Source organism: Pan troglodytes, chromosome 21 (assembly GCF_028858775.2).
Source record: "Pan troglodytes isolate AG18354 chromosome 21, NHGRI_mPanTro3-v2.0_pri, whole genome shotgun sequence".
NCBI lineage: Eukaryota > Metazoa > Chordata > Mammalia > Primates > Hominidae > Pan > Pan troglodytes.
Window position 1 is genome coordinate 10,343,534 of NC_072419.2, and position 20,862 is coordinate 10,364,395.

General features: G+C 56.6%; 1 protein-coding gene across 2 annotated transcripts; it reads left to right on the forward strand.

The window, feature by feature from the left end:
- Positions 1-411: 411 nt before the first annotated feature.
- On the forward strand, positions 412-20,841 carry HSPA12B (heat shock protein family A (Hsp70) member 12B). Of its 2 annotated transcripts, XM_016937376.3 has the most exons (13): positions 412-535; positions 6,410-6,469; positions 8,569-8,666; positions 10,035-10,159; positions 12,647-12,833; positions 13,224-13,328; positions 13,646-13,762; positions 15,945-16,119; positions 16,960-17,046; positions 17,478-17,582; positions 17,697-17,955; positions 18,532-18,635; positions 19,239-20,841. In XM_016937376.3, exons 2-13 carry the CDS (start codon positions 6,427-6,429, stop codon positions 19,892-19,894), a joined length of 2,061 nt encoding a protein of 686 aa, XP_016792865.3. In that variant the 5' UTR covers positions 412-535; positions 6,410-6,426; the 3' UTR covers positions 19,895-20,841. The 2 variants fall into 2 exon arrangements, with proteins under 2 accessions (XP_016792865.3, XP_016792866.1); XM_016937377.4 differs by lacking the exon at positions 8,569-8,666 and having other exon boundaries at positions 426-535.
- Positions 20,842-20,862: the final 21 nt, after the last annotated feature.

A 20,862-nucleotide genomic window follows, 5' to 3' on the forward strand; every position in this document is an offset into this window, starting at 1 on the left:
GGGAAGTGGAGGGGTCAAGGGTGGGCCCTTCCCCCTCCGCTGTTGGGCCCTCGCTGAAGGGGCCGAGGCTGAGCCCCAAGGTGGGCCTGTGGGGGCGGGGCAGGGGAGCCCCTCAGCAGCTGGACCGCAGGAGGCCGACGAGGGTCTGGAATTCCTCTTCCCCTCCCTCCGCCGCCCCCTCTCCCTTCTCCCACCCCCTGGGCTGCTAGGGGAGCGGGGGAGGCGCAGGAGGGGCTCAGGGAGGGGCCCTGGACGCGGGACCAGGCTGGGCCCCTCGGCGGAGGCCCGCGCAGGCAGGCCCCGCCCCGGCCTCGCACATCTGGGCCGGGAGCGCGGGCCGACCCGGCGGCGCAGGCGGCGCGGCCATCCGGCCTGGGGGAGGGGGCGGCGGGCGGGGTGGGCGGCGCGAGGAGGCGGGAGGCCTCAGGGCCGGGCGCACGTCGAGGGCTGCGGCCGCCGCAGCAGGCACGGCCAACGAGCTGCGGGCCCGGGATCGCGGCGGCTGGACGGGGCTCGAGCTGTCGGGAGGGCGGAGGTGAGTTCTGGGGCGGGGGCTGCTGGGCGCCCCGAGTGGAGAAAGGCGAGGAGGTTTGCCGTCCCGGGCTGTCGGCTGAGACCTCACCAAAAACCTCCAGACTTTGTCTGGTGGGGACAGATCTGCAAGCCCCTCTCTTCAGCGAGGCTGCGGGCTCGGGAAGGCACTTGGGGCAGCGACCTTGGTCTCCCACCTGGGCTTCGGGGGACCACCTCCCCTGTCCCTCGCACAGCTGCTCAGAGGCTTAGGCTGGAGAAACTCCTGTGTCTTAGGGGCTGGTAGGACCGGTGTGGGCTGGGGCCTGCTCCAGGGAGCCAAATTGAGGGACCCGGTGCCTAGGTCTGAGGTGGAAACCTGGGACTTGAGTGTATGTGTGTGTGTTGGGGGGTGCCTCAGGGGTCCCAGGCCCTGTGGTCCCGAAGCGCAACAGAGTACTGAGTGGCCCAGGTGCCAGGGTCTGAGGCTGGGACCTGGTCTTCCGGGCCAGCTTGAGGTCCAGGTGGGGTGGGGTCCAGGTTCCCGCTAGGGCAGTGGAGCCTATCTGTGAGGTTAGCGTGTGTTGATGAGAGAGACTGGAAGGGAGTGATCACGAAACTAGGGACCCTCCGGAGAGCAGACGCAGCGCAGGAATCCCAGGCGAGAGGGGTAATGGGGGGCTGTGGGCAGAGCATGGGAGGGGCTCTGTTGTTTGTGAACTGGCTGCTCCCATGATGAGGACCCAAGGGGGTGCGGCAGGATGTATGGAAAGCAAAGATGAGGACAGGGAGGGGCCATGGGAGGCCATTTCTGTCACTCCCTGCCCCAGCGCAGGATGGGGCAGCCACCTCACTCAGCCACACATGGTCCCATCTTCTTAAGGGCTCCTCTCCAGAACAGAGTGGGGCAGCCCTTTGGGTGCTGTTTCTGATCTGTGCTTTGGGCCCTGGTTGGCCCAGTCTGTGGCTTGGAAGAAACGCCTGTGGCCTCACTTAGCCCGCTGACGGAGTCCTGTTCCATTACAGGGCTGGCTGGGTGCTGAGCAGAGAGCAGCAGGCGGAAGAGGCAGGGTCCTAGTGAGGAGGGGAGCTGGAAGGACCTGGGTGGGCTCTTTGTCTACACAGGCATCGTGTGGAGCCCTGAAACCCAGAACACTGCATTCCCATAGTGCTCCTGGGGACATGAGCGCCCAGCTGAAACACCCCACACAGGAAGAGATCCTCCGAGGATTCTGTCAGGCAAAGGGTTGGGCCCCTGCAAGGTGGCTCACGCCTGTAATCCCAGCACTTTGGGAGGATGAAGTGGGAGGATCGCTTGAGGCCAGGTGGTGGAGGCTGCAGTGAGCCGTGATCGTGCCACTGCACTCCAGCCTAGGCAACAGAGCAAGACCCTGTCTCAAAAAAAGGAGCGGGAGCGGGCGTGGGGGCAGGGTTCGTCCTAGGCTATTGTAAGACCAGGGGATACTCTGGGATGGGAGTCTCTGGTTGTGAGTTCCTGCTGGGCCACACCCTATCCTGGTCCCCAGTGACTAATCGGCCCTGCCTATTGGGTAGAAGTCAGGGCCAGGGGTCAGGGTGAAGCTGATGACTAGAGGTCAATATGAAGCCAAGAGTTAGGGGTCAGTCCATGGGCAGGGTTAGGGATCAGGCTGGGGCCAGAGTTTGGCATGTGCTTGTAGCCAGGAAATGGAGTTCCTTTCTGTGTAAATCAAACTGTCCCACTCAATTACTCTCAAACCCATAGGCACCACCAGTCTGAAATTAGTAGGCCCCTGAAGCGGGGCTCAGCCTCCCCTCATTTTCAGCTGTGGACTCTGCCCAGACCTAGCTTTTGGGGGCTGGGCTTGTCCCGTGTTCTGTGGTCAGCATTCTCCTTAAGTGTCCCTGGGTGTGTGTGCTCGCTTGGCAGTCAGCCACCTCTTGGCTTACCTCCACCTCTCGGGGAATCCATGGGATCCTCCTTCTTTAACACAATTTTTTTTTTTTTTTTTTTTTTTGGAGACAGGGTCTCACTCTATCACCCAGGCTGGAGTGCAGTGGTGTGATCATGACTTACTGCAGCCTCAACCTTCCAGGCTTAAGCAATTCTCCCACCTCAGCGTCCAAAGTGGCTGGGACTCTAGGCATGCACTACCACGCTGGGCTAATATTTGTATTTTTTGTAGAGATGGGGTTTTGCTGTTGCCCAGGCTGGTCTCGAACTCCTGAGCTCAAGCAATCCACCCACTTTGACCTCCCAAAGTGCTAGAATTACAGGCATGAGCCACCACACCCAGCCCTTAACACAAATTGATTTAGTTCCTACCTCCTTCCTTAAAGAACTCATGATGACTAGAATGCGATTCTCAGTAAGACCAAAATATCTAACAAGAAAATTCAGAATCTGCATCATGAAGGGAAAGAACACTGCTCAAACCTGCCCAACTCCCTGCTTTTATCAATACCTTGCATATCTGGACTTGTTAACATAAGCCCTCTGTGTCACCCATTCTACAGGAAAGGGCACTGAGGCACAGAGATGTGGCATGATGCACTCACGCCAGGTGCCATAATAGGCTCTTGCCATCCCTGAAACCCCAGCATAGGGGCACTCAGCATATTGCACAATGAGAGACGGTAGATAACTGGACAAGCTTCCGATAGCTGGGAAGAGTATAGGCCCATGTTTTGGATGTGGAATCCAGTGTAGAGCGAGGACTCAGTCTTTTTTTTTTTTTTTCTTGAGATGGGGTCTCGCTCTTCTCGCCCAGGCTGGAGTGCAATGGCGCGATCTTGGCTCACTGCAACTTCTGCTTCCCAGGTTCAAACGATTCTCCTGCCTCAGCCTCCTGAGTAGCTGGAATTACAGGCATCTGCCACTATGCTCGGCTAATTTTTGTATTTTTACAAAATTAGTAAAGACAAGGTTTCACCATGTTGGCCAGACTGGTCTCGAATTCCTGACCTCAGGTGATCCACCTGCCTCAGCCTCTGAAAGTGCTGGGATTACAGGAGTGAGCCACGGCGCCCGGCCCAGAGTCTTTTTTTTCTGGTGGTTCTAGGTTGTTTCTCCTCCAGGTACAATAGCCTCGGTCCAGAAAATCCATTCATTCATTCAACAAAGTGGTTCCCCAGTGCTTAGCACAGAGCCTGGCATGAAGAATCTCGATAAGTGTTTGCTGAAGAATCAGAACAACATACAAATAAGGCTGCCAGCTCCTCCCTCGAGACCTTGATCCAGTAGTATGCTGGTTAATGGTTTCCAATCAGCTCTGGAAGAAGGATAAAATCCTGATTTATGGTGTTTGCCAATTTCTGTCGTGTAAATACTCCCAGCCATGACTGATTTGAAGCTACCAATGTGATGTCATTGAATGCAGAATTGGGAAGAGATAGAAAGAATCAGCTCGCATGAGCTGGTGGGACCCAGCTCAGCATCCCACTCCATCATCCTGAGCTGGGCTCTGGGCTCCTGCCCCTGGTTCCTAAGAACCCTCCCCTCCCCCTCTCTGTGCTTTCCCTTTTCTCCTCAACAGCCAGCTGCTATATGCGTACCCACAACCAGCACCCATCCTTCTTCTGATTCTGATTCCTGAGCATCCAACTCCAATGGTACAGAGGACAGCAAGAGTGTCTGGAAATCTCCATGGTGCTGGCCATGCAGGAGAATCCTGGACATACAAGAGTGTGTGGGAGTCCAGGTGTCTGTCCACAATGGGGCTGGTTTGTGTGAACTGTGTGAGCAAGGGTGTGTGCATGTGTCTATGGGCATGCCAGAGCCAGCTCTGTGTCTGCCTGTGTTCTACAGCAAAACTTTCAGACTGGGCCGCTGGTGACAGAGAAGGAATGCGTTGGCCCTGCGCAGCCTCCTCCTTTGTTTAGAGGAGCAGCCAGGCCTACCAATGAGAACACAGTGTCAGTGGTCTGCAGACTGGCTGAGAGACACTGTTGAGCAACACTTCTCAAACTTCAATGTGCACCTGAATCACCTGGGAATCTTGTTAAAATAGGCCAGACGCGGTGGCTTACGCCTGTAATCCCAGTACTTTGGGAGGCTGAGACGGGCGGATCACCTGAGGCCAGGAGTTCGAGACCAGCCTGGCCAAAATGGTGAAACCCCGACTCTACTAAAAATACAAAAATTAGCCAGGCATTTTTAGGTGGCATTTTAGGCAAATTAGGTGGCGCATGCCTGTGGCCCCAGCTACTTGGGAGGCTGAGGGCAGGATAATCGCTTGAACCCAGGAGATGGAGATTGCAGTGAGCTAAGAACTGAGATCACGCCACTGCACTCCAGCCTGGGGGACAGAGTGAGACTCTGCCTCAAAAATAAATAAATAAAATAAATAAATAAATAAATAAATAAATATGAAATACACGTTCTGATTCAGCAGGTCTGGGCTGGGGCCTGAGGTTCTGCATTTCTAACAAGCTTCCAGGTGATACCAATGCTGCTGATCCTCAGCCCACACTTTGTGTAACAAAGCTGTTGATGGTTTGGAATATCCTGCCTATAGCCTGGCTCCAGAACTTCATAGACAGGATCGAGCCCCTCCCATCTTAGAAAATAAATATTCTTCCTCACCTCCCTTCAGCTTTAGCGCCCTCCAACTACTGCCCTCACATGTATTCCTGATTTCAGCCAAGCTTTTCAGAAATTCTAGCTCAATATGATTGCGTCACTACACTCCAGCCTGGGCAACAGAGTGAAACTCCATCTTAAGAAAAGAAGTTCTAGCTCATGTCACCTCTTGCTCACTCCTCACCTAAGCTTACCTCCCTTGGGCCACTAAAACAGTGTTTCCAGTCTCATCTGGGGACCTTTTACAGGGATCTAGCTTTACCCATCTCTTGGTACAATCTGCATGAGACCATGAGGCATCTCAGTCTCCTGGGCCGGTATATATTCCTCTGTTCAGCCTTTAAATGTAGGTTCTCCTCGTGACAGAGTGACACCCTATCTCAAAACAAACAAACAACGAAGGCCAGGCACGGTGGCTCATGCCTGTAATCCCAGCACTTTGAGAGGCTGAGGTGGGCGGATCACCTGAGGTCAGGAGTTCGAGAACAGCCTGGCCAACATGGCGAAACCCCGTCTCTACTAAAAATACAAAAATTAGCTGGGCATGGAGGCACTCACCTGTAATCCCAGCTACTGAGGAGGCTGAGGTAGGAGAATGGCTTGAACCTGGGAGGCAGAGGTTGCAGTGAGCCAAGATCGTGCCACTGCATTCCAGCCTGGGCAATAGAGTGAGACCCTGTCTCAGAAAAAAGAAAAGACAAATTGAGTCATGCCCCCACCCCACCCTGCCACCTCAAACCTTTCAAGATTTGCTGTTGCCCTTCATATAAAATCAAATCTGAAATAGGGTGCACAGGCCCTGCCTGCAGGGTAAGCCCAGCCCAGCCCTCTGTCCAGACTTACCATGTCCTCTTCCCACCCCGCATTATCCAACTTTGACCTTCCTAGCACTCAGCAATGCTTGTCATTTCAAAATCACTTGCCTGATTATCTCCTCCATCAGACCGTTGGTTTCTAGGGCAGGGACAGTGTCTCTCTGGGTCACTATCTCCCAGCACCTGGCACAGAGCAGGCACCAGAAAACATTTAGGAGGATCCTGATTCCAAGAAAGTAAAGCCATTTTTTGACACAAGCTGGGAACTGTGGGACTTTAGATGAGATTTAAGGAATTACTGTTAATTTCATTAGACATGAGAATGGTGTTGCGATGACATTGTTTAAAACGTCTTTATCTGTTGGAGAGATGTATTAAAGAGTTCACAGGTGAAACAACATGATGGCTGGGATTTGCTTCAAAGGACTCCAGCCAAAAGTAAACAAATAAAATAAATAAGCATTCAGATGAGGGAACAAAGGGACAAATAAATCCCACTCTGCTTGTCTGTTCCTGTTGACAGCTACAGGGCCTGCAAGGATGTTGGCTGTCCCGGAGATGGGCCTGCAGGGGCTGTACATCGGTAAGAACCCCCACCATTCTGCCCTGACCCATCACCCGCTCACCCGAGCAGGCACTGAGACCCACCTACAGGTTGTGCAATGTACCTCTCCCACAGAGCTTCCCAACAGCTCTTCTGTGAGTGAGTGTGTGTGTGTGTGTGTGCATGTGTGCAGGGCAGGTCTGTGTTTACTGGACCCCCCTGTGTGTGCAGGAAGGGTCTGTGTGCACAGGTCTGTGTATGTGAGTATGTGTGCACACAGGACTGGTCTATTCACAGGACCCCCATGTGTATATGAGTGTGGGCTGAGTGCGTGTGTTTGTGTGTGCCAGAAGGGTCTGTGCACACAGGAGTGTATGCATGTGCATGTGTTTTGTTCAGCCTCTGTCCACAGGACCCTGTGTGAGTGTGTCAGTGAGTGTGTATCTCGGCGGGCAGGTCTCTGTGCACAGGATCTGTGTATGGGAGTATAGTCTGCAGGTGGGCACGCATGCAGAGAGTTCTGCGTGTGCATGGAGGGTCTGTGTGCACAGGAGTGTTTGAATGTCCATGTGTTTTGTTCAGGCTATGTGCACAGGACCCCGTGTGAGTGCATCAGTGAGTGTGTGTGTCTGCGGGCAGGTCTCCATGCACAGGATCTGTGTATGGGAGTATAGTCTGCAGGTGGGCACGCATGCAGAGAATTCTGCGTGTGCATGTGCGTCTGACCATAGCCTGGTCTGGGAGCAGGCTTGGGTTCTCTGCAGGGGTGGGAGGCCGGAGGCAAGAGGGACACTCCTCAGGAAGTCCATTCACAAAGACCTGGTGGGCTGGGCCCTTCCTTCCTGCCTCCCTTCCCAAGCTCGAGCCACAGCAACTTGGCCTCTCAGGCTGCAGCTGGTGGCAGGGCCGGAGCCTGCCCTGGCTGCCTGAGGAGAGGGAGCCCTTGAAATGTGGCCACTTTTTCCCTGCCCCTCCAGCACCTCAGACTCTGGCCCTGTCCAGGCGCTTCCCAGAGTCCCCCTCATGCCTGGCCCTTCGCCTGTGTTCCCAGGTTACCCCCAAGGCCAGGGAGAGTGGAGACCTGCCTGGCAGCACATGACAGGACTGTGGCTGAGGGAGCACAGGGCCTGCCTGGCTCAGCCTAAGGCGAGCCAGACCTGCCTGATTTGTCCATGGAGCTTCCTACCAGATCTCACTCTCCCTCCCTAGCCAGCCTCCCTGGCCTGTCCATGGATATCAAGGCTGCCCCAGTACTCCTCACATGCCCCTTAGCAATGCCCAGTGTGGTGGTGGCAGCTACCAGCCAGGCAGGCCCTCCTGCCCCATGAGCCGCCTGATCCTCGGGGCCAGGCCTGGGGCTGTCCTCCAGGGCTACTCCACTCCCTCCCACCAAAGGTCCAGCTCAGTCCCAGGCGTGCAAGAGGGTCTTGATGGGGCCTCCTGCCCTGAAATGCTGGCTCAGGGTGTGTGTATGTGTGTGGGTGGGGGGTGGGAATCAGACTTCCTAATGTTGTGGACACCCCCAGTTCAGGACTGGGCTATCTCTATGAGTGTGGGAGGAGGTGCTCCCCCTCCTCAGTCCTCCTCAAGCAGCCAGCTGGGCCTGTCTGTGGCCCTTGTGGGCATGGGAGCTGCAGAGTTCCCTCAAGTCCTGCTTAGAACCACGTGGCCCAACTTTAGGGTGGAGGGGAGCAGCCCCACCTCCTAGCCAGTTAGCTCTGTAGCTCCAGCTTCTGAAGGGGGAGGGCTTCTCTCTCCTCTACTCCCTCCCAGGAGCTCACCTGCCCTATCTCCCCTGCCCTTCCATCTCTGGACTGAGTCTCCCTGCCACACAATGCTTTTCTGTCTCTCTCCCTTCCCACACTGTGTGTCTGAGGGGCCCTAGTGGGGAGACAGTGAGTTCCCAGGGAAAGCATGGGTCACCTGCTAGGGAAACGTTGCCTCTGATAGCAGACCCTCAGCTCCTGCCCCTACGTCATGTGTGTCTTTCCTACACCCCCCAGTCCTCCTCCCCAGCAGAGAGCCCTTTGCCTTAGCCCAGCAAGGACTGATGGAGAACCTTTGGGTGCCTGGCTTGGGGCCCCGCTGCCATCCCTACCCTGCTTGTGCCAGGATGAACTGCCGTCTCTTCTCTGCAGGCTCCAGCCCGGAGCGGTCCCCAGTGCCTAGCCCACCCGGCTCCCCGAGGACCCAGGAAAGCTGCGGCATTGCCCCCCTCACACCCTCGCAGTCTCCAGTAAGCCCGGAGCAGGGACCAGGTGGTGGGTGACCTGGCTGGTGTGGACAGGGTCGTGCCTGGCAAAGTCATGACAGGGCCTCAGCTAGGAAGGAGGAGGGGATGGGGGTACCACCATGCCTCTTGTCCCCGTACACTCCAGTCATGTGCCCCCCAGAAGGATTGGCCTTGGGTGACCCTGGACTATAAGGGTAACAATTCTACTGAGAAGGCGAGCCGCATGTAACTAACTCCCAACCCCCACACACACAGGAGGCACCCACGGCCATTGAAGCTGGCCTGGCTGAGGCAAGTGTTCCTCTGAGCATGTGGCTTTTCTAGGTCCCCAGAGCACTGGGCCTCTTGTGGACCACAGCCCACCTTAATCCAAGTCATACCTGAAGGAGAGGAGATGTGTTGCCAAAAAAAAAAAAAAATAGTCTGGAAACCATTAGCTTGGGCTGGGCACGGTGGCTCACACCTGTAATCCCAGCACTTTGGGAGGCCGAGGTGGGCAGATTGCTTTGAGCTCAGGAGTTCAAGAACAGCCTGAGCAACATAGCGAAACCCCATCTCTACAAAAAATACAATTAGCTGGGCGTGGTGGTGCACACCTGTAATCCCAGCTACTCGGGAGGCTGAGGGTGGAGAATTGCTTGAACCTGGGAAGCGGAGGTTGCAGTTAGCCAAGATCGCACCACTGCATTTCAGCCTAGGTGACAGAGTGAGACCCTGTCTCAAATAAAAAGGAAACTACTAGCTTGAAGTATCCAGGACACCACCTCCCCACCCCCAAGCTCCCTGGGTCACCCCACCTGGATGACCTTGCCCTGGTGATCCAGCTTAGGGACCCCCTTATTCTTAGGGAGTCCAGCCCTGGCATAGGAGAAGGCACACACTTCTCTGTGGACATGCACGTGCCCTCTCCTCTCTGCCACAGAATCAGACAGTCTGGTTTGTGTCACTATGGCCACAAAGAGCAAGAGGATAAAATATATACACTGGTCCATGTGCTGTAAAACTGCCTGGAGGAGCAAAATTGCTCGCAGCTGGGCCCAGACTAATGGCTGCCTCTGAAGATGGTGTGAGGTGGGGGTGGGGCTAAGGCAGTCCAGAGGGAGGGTGGGCGGAGGCTGGAAGCAGGAAAGCAGGAGCTTGAGCCAAACCCTGCCTGGGGCTACCTGAGAGACACGTCCAAGGCTCAGCCTGGAGCCTGGGAGGGCAAGGGAGCCCGAGCAGGTGGGCAGGTGGGGTGGGCCAGGTCCAGGGCTGGTCTGGACCACAGTCAGTGGGGGGGAGTGTCTTCCCCATGCAGAGGAAGCATTGGGGCTGTGGGGGATGGGGGTGTCCCTGCTGGCTGCTTGCTAATTCTAAGTCTTGCACTTGCAGAAACCCGAGGTCCGAGCCCCCCAGCAGGCCTCCTTCTCTGTGGTGGTGGCCATTGACTTCGGCACCACGTCTAGTGGCTATGCTTTCAGCTTTGCCAGTGACCCTGAGGCCATCCACATGATGAGGTGAGGTCGGCTGGGCTGAGAGAGTGAGGTGGGGAGGGTGGGGATTCCTCATACCTTGGTCCCAAAAGTACTGTCACCGAGACATGGGGTCTCCTTGGAGGCCCTGCCACCCCCAGTCTGGGGCTCCCCACTGGGGCAAAAGTTGGAGGATGGGCCCCAGGCCTGGGTCCTTGGCCTCAACTGGAGCAGCTCCCAACCCTCTGTAGGAAAAGTCAGACTTTGTTTTTAATTTTGAATTTTTTTGAGATATAACAAACATAACAATAAAATATGCAAATGTTTTTTATTTTCCTTTTTTTTTTTTTTTGAGACGGAGTCTCACTCTGTTGCCTACGCTGGAGTGCAATGGCACGATCTTAGCTCATTGCAACCTCCACCTCTCGGGTTCAAGCGATTCTCCTGCCTCAGCCTCCCAAGTAGCTGGGACTACAGGTGTGCACCACTATGCCTGGCTAACTTTTGTGGCGTTTTTTTTTTTTTTGAGACGGAGTCTCACTCTGTCGTCCAGGCTGGAGTGCAGTGACGCGATCTCAGCTCACTGCAAGCTCTGCCTCCTGGGTTCATGCCATTCTCCTGCCTTGGCCTCTTAAGTAGCTGGGACTACAGGCGCCCGCCACCACACCCAGCTAATTTTTTTTTTTTTTTTGTATTTTTAGTAGAGACGGGGTTTCACCGTGTTAGCCAGGCTGGTCTCAAATTCCTGACTTCGGGTGATCCGCCAGCCTCGGCCTCCCAGAGTGCTAGGATTACAGACGTGAGCCACCACACCTGGCCTTTTTTTTTTTTCTTTGAGACAGGGTCTCGCTCTGTCACACAAGCTGGAGTGCAGTGGTGTGATCATAGCTCACTGCAGCCTCAAACTCCTGGGCTCAAGCAATCCTTCCACCTCAGCCTCCTGAGTAGCTAGGACTACAGACAGCACCACCACACCTGGCTAATTAAAAAAAAAAAATTTTTTTTTTTGGAGAGACAGGGTCTCACTGTGTTGCCAGGGCTGGTCTTGAATTCCTGGCCTCAAGTGATTATCCCACTTTAGCATCCCAAAAATGCTGGAATTACAGGCGTGAGCCACCATGCCCAGCCCACAAATATTTTTCTAAGCTTATAGACAAACACACACATATACAAACATATATGTGTTTTTTAAGTAAAAGTGAGATATACAACTTGCTTTGTTTTAAAGCTTCAACACTATTTTGTAGATATTTCACGTCAGCACATATGAAGCTACCACTTTCTTTGAACGGCCTAGTATTCCATAGTACAGATGTGTCATAATTTATCCATTCCCCTATTGACAGTTTTAGGGGTTTTTTTTCCTCCTCTCATTTTTCACTATTACAAAAAGTGCAGCAGTAATATCCTTCTTTGAAAACTTGTGCTGCAGTCTCCATGGGGTAGATTCCTAGAGGTGATTCCTAGGTCCAACATCTCAAATCTTTTTTCTTTTCCTTTTTTAGTAAAAAGGAAAAGAAAATAAAAAATAATAAAACAAGAAATAAAAATAAAAACAAGAAAATGAAGGTTCTAAGGGCTGAGTTGACAAGTCACACAATTGTTTTGAAAGACATGTTTCAAAAATCCATTCAAATGTTGGGTTTTATGTGAACACTCCCCTTGGGACCTCAAGACCCCAGTCCTCTGAATGTGTCCTAGAGGGTCAGCAGGCAGTAGGTGAAGCTATAGGAGACCTCAAAGCTCTCAACCCAGACTGGGATGGGAGGTAAGAGGGGCTTCCCAAGGCCTGGAGACTGGATGGAAGGGTGAATGGAGAGATGACAGACAGGTAACTGCTCCCAAAATACATGGGACTTGAGCTTCATGAGATTGGACTGTCCTTCCTTCCACATCACAGGAAACCACAAAGGCTCTGAGCACTTACAGCCCTCTAGGAGCTGCAGGGCATCCCAGATGTCTTGCTGATCAACACACATGGCTGAGGCCATGCTGGGGCTAAGGACACATCCAGGAACACTGTCTCTGTCCTGTGGAGGTGACAGTCACAGGAAATAACTGGGGGACATTCCAGCCTCCTCCCAAGCTCTCTCTTCCCACCAGACACCAAGCCCCTAACATCTCTAGAATACCCATCTACTTCTCTCCATGGCCACTGATCGTGCCCAAGTTCAGCCCCGACCTTCTCTCAACTGGGTGGCTGCAATATCCTCCTCCTTGGTTTCCTTTCTCCATGCTCCCTTCCCTGCATTCTGTTGCTCCATGGGAGCCAGTGACCTTTCTTTCTAAAGGCAAATGTGGTCATACCTCTTGGCTACTTTAAATCCACGAAGACAGAATTCTGAATGGCCTTCTGTGCTCTTCATGATCTCACCTTAGCATTCTTGTATTTTCTCCTGCTGCCTATGGAGCCGACCCATAGCTAGTTCTCCCTGCTCTTTCACATCTGTAAGTTTTTGCACATGCTGTTCCCTCTGCCTGGATTCCCACCCAAGAAGGGAGGGTTGCACTGACTGCCCTGTGCCTCTGCAGGAAATGGGAGGGCGGAGACCCGGGCGTGGCCCACCAGAAGACCCCGACCTGCCTGCTGCTGACTCCGGAGGGCGCCTTCCACAGCTTTGGCTACACCGCCCGCGATTACTACCATGACCTGGACCCCGAAGAGGCGCGGGACTGGCTCTACTTCGAGAAGTTCAAGATGAAGATCCACAGCGCCACGGTGAGTCACAGGGCTCCAGACAGGGAGGCGGGGCCAGCATGGAAAAGGGCAGGGCTAATGGGGGTGGGTGGGACAAAACCAAAACGTGTGAGGACGGCCCCGATGGAGTCGTGGCTGAGAGGGGGCGGGGCTAAAGGGAGACGTCGGACTCCGGTGTGGGCGGAGCTCAGAAATGAGGTGGAGGCGGGGCTAATAGTGAAGCTGGGGTTGCAGGAGGGGTGGGGCTAAGGAGAGGGGTTGGGGCAGAGCTAATGTCACATTGGGGCAAGAGTGGAACGGTGGTTAAGAGGAGGGGAAGCTTCAGGAAACGGGGTGATTTTAAGAGCGAGGTCGTCAGGAAATCAGTGCCAAGCTGAGGCCTCCTGCAGAGCCGCCCTGTGTCCCTGCCAGGATCTCACCTTGAAGACCCAGCTAGAGGCAGTAAATGGAAAGACGATGCCCGCCCTGGAGGTGTTCGCCCATGCCCTGCGCTTCTTCAGGGAGCACGCCCTTCAGGTGCGCTGCGGCCCCACCTCTGCCGACTGTGGCAGGGACCCCCTATTTTCCCCTCATCCGAAACCGCTCCCCCATCCCGTCCCCGACATTGGATGGGTAGCCACCGCCGGAGCTCAGAGGTCATCTTCTCCAGTACCCACCTCCCTTTTTGTCTGGTAGAGCCTGCACCAAGCCATACTGATGGGAGGGGGGCCGATTCTTCCAGCTCTGCTGGGAAGTCCTTCCTGTGATTTGATTAGTACCTCCAGTTCCGCAGAGGGCTGAAGACCACCCTCCCTCCAAGCCAGCTTTCCTCTCACTGCCCCGTCCTGTACCAGGAGCTGAGGGAGCAGAGCCCATCGCTGCCAGAGAAGGACACTGTGCGCTGGGTGTTGACGGTGCCTGCCATCTGGAAACAGCCAGCCAAGCAGTTCATGCGGGAGGCTGCCTACCTGGTGAGGACGTGCAGGCGGGCCCGAGAACACTGCTCAGGAAGGGCCAGGCCTGTCCCCATGCTTGCATGCACCCCACCACCCTTGAGACCACAGAGTCATTATGGAAAGAACTTCAGCCTGCTCCTGATGGGAGTTTGTAGAGTTGCTCCCACCAGGAGAGGGAGTGGGCCTGCAGGAACAGGGGACAGAGGGACAAAAGACACAGCCCAGGCCAGTGTAGACAGTGCCTTAAGTCAGGTGTCCTAAAAGGAGAGCCCAAGATGGAGAGTCTTTTTTTTTTTTTTTTTTTGAGACAGTCTCGCTCTGTCGCCCAGGCTGGAGTGCAGTGGCGCGATCTCAGCTCACTGCAAGCTCTGCCTCCCAGGTTCACGCCATTCTCCTGCCTCAGCCTCCTGAGTAGCTGGGACTACAGGTGCCCGCCACCACGCCCGGCAAATTTTTTGTATTTTTAGCAGAGACGGGGTTTCACCCTGTTAGCCAGGATGGTCTCAATCTCCTGACATTGTGATCCGCCCGCCTCGGCCTCCCAAAGTGCTGGGATTACAGGCGTGAGCCACCGCGCCCGGCCAAGATGGAGAGTCTTATACGTGAGGTCTATTGAAGAAGGTTTCTCAGGAGAAAGGCGAGGGAGGGAGGCGGGACAGGAGAAGGAGCTATGAAGGATGTGGTCTTTGCTGGAGTCTAGCCTCAGGTTTAGCCTCAGCTAGATCCCATGGGGAGCTGCAGAGGGAGAACTGTAGCACAGAGTCGGGGCCGGCTTCTTGCACATCCGTATCGGTCTGTCACTGGTTCTGGGGAAATGGGAGGGAAACCTCTCCAAGTGAGGCCATTCCCATTCAGCTGAGGGCAGTTATCCAGAGGAGGTAGCAGCTGTGAGCCAATAGCAGCCAACACTCACAGTGGCAGGCAGGGCACCCAGAACATTCACTTCACTTGGCATCAGTATTTTCAGGGACACCCCCACCACCGCCCACCTTTGTTGGTTCTTGAGCAGGGGAAATAGGACTATGAAATAAAGGGAGGCGATTCTAGCCAATGCATACAGGTCTTCCTACCACTGAGATGCTCAAAGGTCTAGAGCAAGGAGTTGGGGGGGCTCCAGTGGAGACAGAGAGGGCATAGCCTCAAGACTCATTGCTTGGTCATAACCCTGGAGCCTTGGATACAGACCCTAGGCTGTCCAAAAGGGATCTCAAGCCTGCCTGTGGACACCCTGGAGGGACCCCCAATCCTCCCATACCTATGGGCCAGGCATGACCCAGGGCCAGGTCTGTAAATGTCTACACTTTTCACTGGAAGGAGCTAACCCTGAGCACAGTGGACATCCCTGTGCAAAGATCAGGACGGAAGCAAGGCTGTCCCCAGCCAGAACAAACACCTGCTCCCCCAGCGTCCCCTTGCCTATTTCCCCACCCTCCTTCTCACGCTGTTCCCTGGCTGCTCAGGAAAGTCTGGCCCTGGGTAAAAGTCTCCATTCACACCCTTATCCCTCTCCCCTATCTGGTCAGAATCTGGGGAACCCTACAAAATCATAATATACTTCTCACAGGGATCCCCTACCCTGAAGGAAATAACTCCAGATCTCAAGCGTTTTTCTCCACCCAACTGGCCTGTCTTGGTGCCTGGAATTTCAGCTTCCTCCCTGCTGTATCAGATTCCCTGGGAACAAAGTTCTCCTGGAAGTGGGGTGGCCTATGGCTACCGTCTGACACCAGCCTAGTGGAGAAAGAGGGTTCAATGAGCTAAAAGGGCTCCCCACCACCTCCTCTGAGCCATCACACCCCCCCACATTGTGCTAGAGTCCCTGCCAATACCCCCAGCCAGCGCTCAGCTGGCCGCTTGTACCTGTGAAGGGGAACCTTGCTGCAGCCCCGCTATCTTGGGAAATTTGAAGGGGCAGATCCCAGGGGTTCTAGGTCTGCATTCTGTCTAGAGTCTTTTCCTGCTGGGCAACTTCTTGGCATATTTGGCCAGGGCCATTCCCTCCCCAGCCTGGTCACAGCGTGGCTATGAGGCAGCTCCAAATTTGTGCAGCACAGAGGGGCCTGAGAGGCCTAACATGGGTGGGGTGTGATGGAGGAGGAGGTGGGAGCCCCACAGGCCACGGTTCCCCACCTCACAGTGCCATCTTAGGTGTGACAGCCCACAGTGCTGCCTGACCCTGCCCACCACCCATCCCCAGGCTGGACTAGTGTCCCGAGAGAATGCAGAGCAGCTACTCATCGCCCTGGAGCCCGAGGCCGCCTCGGTATACTGCCGCAAGCTGCGCCTGCACCAGCTCCTGGACCTGAGTGGCCGGGCCCCAGGTGGTGGGCGCCTGGGTGAGCGCCGCTCCATCGACTCCAGCTTCCGTCAGGGTGAGCTGCCCCCGGGGACACCACCCACCCCCGGAGGGTCAGAGGGTCACTGAAGCCAGAAGCTCAGCCATGTCTAGTATGAAGGGGAGAGGGTACCCACCCTGGAGGAGCCCAATTTGAGCAGGCAGAAACATGGCTGGCGGAGCCTGTCTGAGGAAGGGAGGCACAGCCCTGCCCAAGGGCAACCTCGTCCCAGGGTGGGACATGCCCTACCTGGGGCAGCCCAATCTCAGGGTGGAGATTTCACCTTGCCCTAGGGGAGCAAAGTCTGAGGAGGGCAGGACTCCGCCCAGCCCTGAGTCTGAGGGTTGGGGGAGACACAGACTACCCCAGGAGGAAATTGCTGGGGTACTGACAAAGGAGGAAGTCAGCCCACTGCATCAGCTGTCCCCTTCACTCCCCTCATCTTCCCCGACACACATCAGCCCCAAGCTCCTGCTGCCAGGACCAAGCACCCAGGCCAAGGACAGCTATGGTCATCCTCCCAAATGCCATCTCCCAGGGCAGGGAGAAGCCCTAAGTCCTGAGTCCCCTCTGAGACTCCAAAGACCTACCTGCCTCCGCTCCTCCAAACCCCTCTAACCCTGATTTTGCCATGACCTGAGACCTCCTGCGTTAAAGGAAGGCCCTGTGTCCCTAAATATTTCCCCACAGCTGTTGGATACAGGGTGGGAGTTTGGGGTTCAGGATTGCCCTCTCCCAGTCAGGAGCAGGTTGGAGTTTCAGGAGCACTGGCTGTTCCCAGTGCCCATGGAGGTCCTGGGCAGGAGGATGGGAGTTGAACGCCATAGCTGGAGCATCTCCTTCTAATCTCACTCCCTGCTGTCTCCTGACCCCCAGCTCGGGAGCAGCTGCGAAGGTCCCGCCACAGCCGCACGTTCCTGGTGGAGTCAGGCGTAGGAGAGCTGTGGGCAGAGATGCAAGCAGGTAGGGGGAAAGGGGGATGGAGTGTTATCCTTGGCCCCTACCGGGCACCATATACTGATGGGGGGAAGGGCATGTTTGCAAAGCCCGTCTCTTCCTCCTCCATCCGCTGTACCTAACCTGGCCGTCCCCTCACAGTCACCCGCACCCCCACCCCACTCACAGCGGCGCCCCTAACTCCCACTCCTCCAGGGGATTCTCCGCGGACGCTCGGGTGGAGTTGCAGAGCCTCTGGAACCATTTCTCCCCCACACCCTGCGCCCATATGTGGTGGTCTGAGGTTCAAGCACCTGAAGCCCCTCACGTCCCTCCCCCGACCCTGCAGACAGGCCTTGGGACCCGGGGCAGGGCTGGAGGCTGGGCGAGGCTGGAGGGGGCGCAGGGCTGAGGGTGCGAGGCCGCCCACGAGTGTGTGCCCGCGCTCGCCGCCGCAGGAGACCGCTACGTGGTGGCCGACTGCGGCGGAGGCACCGTGGACCTGACGGTGCACCAGCTGGAGCAGCCCCATGGCACCCTCAAGGAGCTCTACAAGGCATCTGGTGAGTAGCCAGGCGGCGCCCCGGTACCCAGCGCGACCCGGGCTCCGGCCCCGCCACTGCCCCCTGGCGGCCCGGTGAGCGCTGACGCCCTCTTCGCCCCCTGCTCCACCCCAGGGGGCCCTTATGGCGCGGTGGGCGTGGACCTGGCCTTCGAGCAGCTGCTGTGCCGCATCTTCGGCGAGGACTTCATCGCCACCTTCAAAAGGCAACGGCCGGCAGCCTGGGTAGATCTGACCATCGCCTTCGAGGCTCGCAAGCGCACTGCTGGCCCACACCGTGCAGGGGCGCTCAACATCTCGCTGCCCTTCTCCTTCATTGACTTCTACCGCAAGCAGCGGGGCCACAACGTGGAGACCGCTCTGCGCAGGAGCAGGTGGGTCCTGGGCCCGCGGGCTCAGGCAGGGTTTGCCGACCCGGGAATGACCATGCACTGGAGGGTCCCGGGCCCCAAGGAACGGTGGGGGTCTGCCTGATTCATCCCACATATACACTAAGCCAGCAGGGCGTCGGGGTGGGGCGGCGGGGAGCGGCGAGTGAGTGCCCCAGCCCAGCAGGCTCCACCCACGGAATCCGCAGCCCGAACTGGGGCAAGACAGAGAATCATGGCAGGGAGGCGGCAATGCCTATCTCCTCCCAGCCTTCTCTACACCCCCACCCCGGGCCCTGCCGGCCCATGCTCCTCGGTTTCCCTGCACCAAAGCAAGGGGAGGCCCCTCCCAGGACCTCGTACCTGGAACCTGGAGCAGGCTGGCAACTAAATCCTCTGAGTGAGTAGGGTGGAGATAAGGGACTAACATCCAGCAGGTCCAGTCCTCCAGACACCACGTGCAGTCGGTGCCCAGGCACTTCTGCCTGGAGGCAGAGGTAGAGAATAAGGACCACGGACCCCAAACTGGGGCAAGCAGCTGGGCCCTGACCGATGGATATTTGCCCCTTTCACCACCAACAGCGTGAACTTCGTGAAGTGGTCCTCACAGGGGATGCTCCGAATGTCTTGTGAAGCCATGAACGAGCTCTTTCAGCCCACCGTCAGCGGGATCATCCAGCACATAGGTGAGCACCTGAGCTTGGTCCCCCACCCGCCCCTACAGAAACAAACAGATGCGGAATAATTCCCCCTCATCAGTGCCTAGATACCTCCACACATCCATACACTGTGATGAGACCTAGAATCATCTAGAACACCTGCGGGATGAAGTGCAGTGGTGATTAAGAGCTAGGGGGTTGATATGTAGTCTTGCCAAGGCAAAAAACTTCTGGTGCCTCAGTTTCCCCATTTATAAAATGGGGTGATAGTATTGGGTTCTCAAAACGTTATCACAGGGATAAAATGAGCTGAAGTACCTAGAGTGAGCACAATGTCTTGCACACAACGTCTAGGTATTTAATACGTGTAAAATGCATATCCTTATCTCTCGTCCTCCACGTCGTGGTGGGAGAGAAGTGGGGAGCGTGAGTGTTGGGGAGGCGAAGCCCTCGAGGACTCCCGTGAGCTCTCAAAGAAAGTGCTCAAATGGCTACTTTCTAGTCGCCAGGTAGGTACAGGCTAGGGAGGGGAGGCGCCGGTGGCCGCCTAGTGGTGGCCTCAGTGGCTCTCTCTCCCCCGCCCCTTCTCCTCTGCCCCCTTCACCCGCGTCCCCCCATCCTGTCCCGCAGAGGCCCTGCTGGCACGGCCAGAGGTGCAGGGTGTGAAGATGCTGTTCCTAGTGGGCGGCTTCGCCGAGTCAGCGGTGCTGCAGCACGCGGTGCAGGCGGCGCTGGGCGCCCGCGGTCTGCGTGTCGTGGTCCCGCACGACGTGGGCCTCACCATCCTCAAAGGCGCGGTGCTGTTCGGCCAGGCGCCGGGCGTGGTGCGGGTCCGCCGCTCGCCGCTCACCTATGGCGTGGGCGTGCTCAACCGCTTTGTGCCTGGGCGCCACCCGCCCGAAAAGCTGCTGGTTCGCGACGGCCGCCGCTGGTGCACCGACGTCTTCGAGCGCTTCGTGGCCGCCGAGCAGTCGGTGGCCCTGGGCGAGGAGGTGCGGCGCAGCTACTGCCCGGCGCGTCCCGGCCAGCGGCGCGTACTCATCAACCTGTACTGCTGCGCGGCAGAGGATGCGCGCTTCATCACCGACCCCGGCGTGCGCAAATGCGGCGCGCTCAGCCTCGAGCTTGAGCCCGCCGACTGCGGCCAGGACACCGCCGGCGCGCCTCCCGGCCGCCGCGAGATCCGCGCCGCCATGCAGTTTGGCGACACCGAAATTAAGGTCACCGCCGTCGACGTCAGCACCAATCGCTCCGTGCGCGCGTCCATCGACTTTCTTTCCAACTGAGGGCGCGCCGGCGCGGTGCCAGCGCCGTCTGCCCGGCCCCGCCCTCTTTCGGTTCAGGGGCCTGCGGAGCGGGTTGGGGCGGGGGAAACGATAGTTCTGCAGCCTGCGCCTTTCCACGCCCTCCGGCCCCGGGGGAGATAAGGTCATGGGAGAGTGGGTGGGGACACACCCAGAGACTGGCTTTGGGATTGGGCTCTGGTCCGCTGACTGCCAGGCTGAAGGGACCCGCCAAGGACTGAACGGGTAAGAGAAGAGGTTTGCAAGACAGAGCGCGCAGCCCGGCAAGGGGCATGTGACCCCCAAGGAAGAACGCAACAGAAGAGTCCTGGTCTGAACTTGGCCGAGTAGGGGTGGGGGTGGGATGGCAGGAGGAGCCGCAGGAGGAAGGAGGTTGTGCAGGGTCTGGACCTGCAGGGCTGAAGTTCACTCATTGACCGACTCAGCCCCAACCGGGAGCCAGGCAGAAAAACCCTGTGCCGTAGGAAAGTGACTGGAAGTGGACTCCAGAGGGACAGGTGTGGTAGCACAGTCCTGGTGTGGTGCTGACCACCCAAATATGACTGTGAATTGAGGAAAGGGCAGTAGATCTCTAATGGGGAGGTGGGAACATTATTGTGGTGGAGGCAATTATGAGGGTAGCATTTCTTTCGAGACAACACACCCGTCTGGGAAGGCCCCAAGGTCAGCTTATGAAGGACCCCACTTGCACCCCACCCCAGCCATGGAAGAGCAGCTGGAGGGTGGATGGGGAGGCCAGAGGGAGCACTGAGGGGTGGTCCCAGCTCTGCTATTGACTCGGTATGCCTTTAGGACATTCTCTTACCGCTCATGGGCCTCAGTTTCCTAAAGTGTGAAATGTCAGGCACTTCCCTCTAACTGTGGCATGCAACAGCCCCACCTGCCTGAGAGCCCTGAGGTGACAATAAAACATTTATGCTCAAGGGGAAGCCACAGCCTGCTGATATGGC

Bases quoted from the DNA above. Each gene is read 5' to 3' on its own strand.
- HSPA12B (XM_016937376.3), top strand. From the start codon at position 6,427: ATGTTGGCTGTCCCGGAGATGGGCCTGCAGGGGCTGTACATCG. The intron at 6,470-8,568 runs GTAAGAACCCCC...TCTTCTCTGCAG, and splicing joins CCTGCAGGGGCTGTACATCG to GCTCCAGCCCGGAGCGGTCC. The intron at 18,636-19,238 runs GTGAGCACCTGA...CCTGTCCCGCAG, and splicing joins CGGGATCATCCAGCACATAG to AGGCCCTGCTGGCACGGCCA.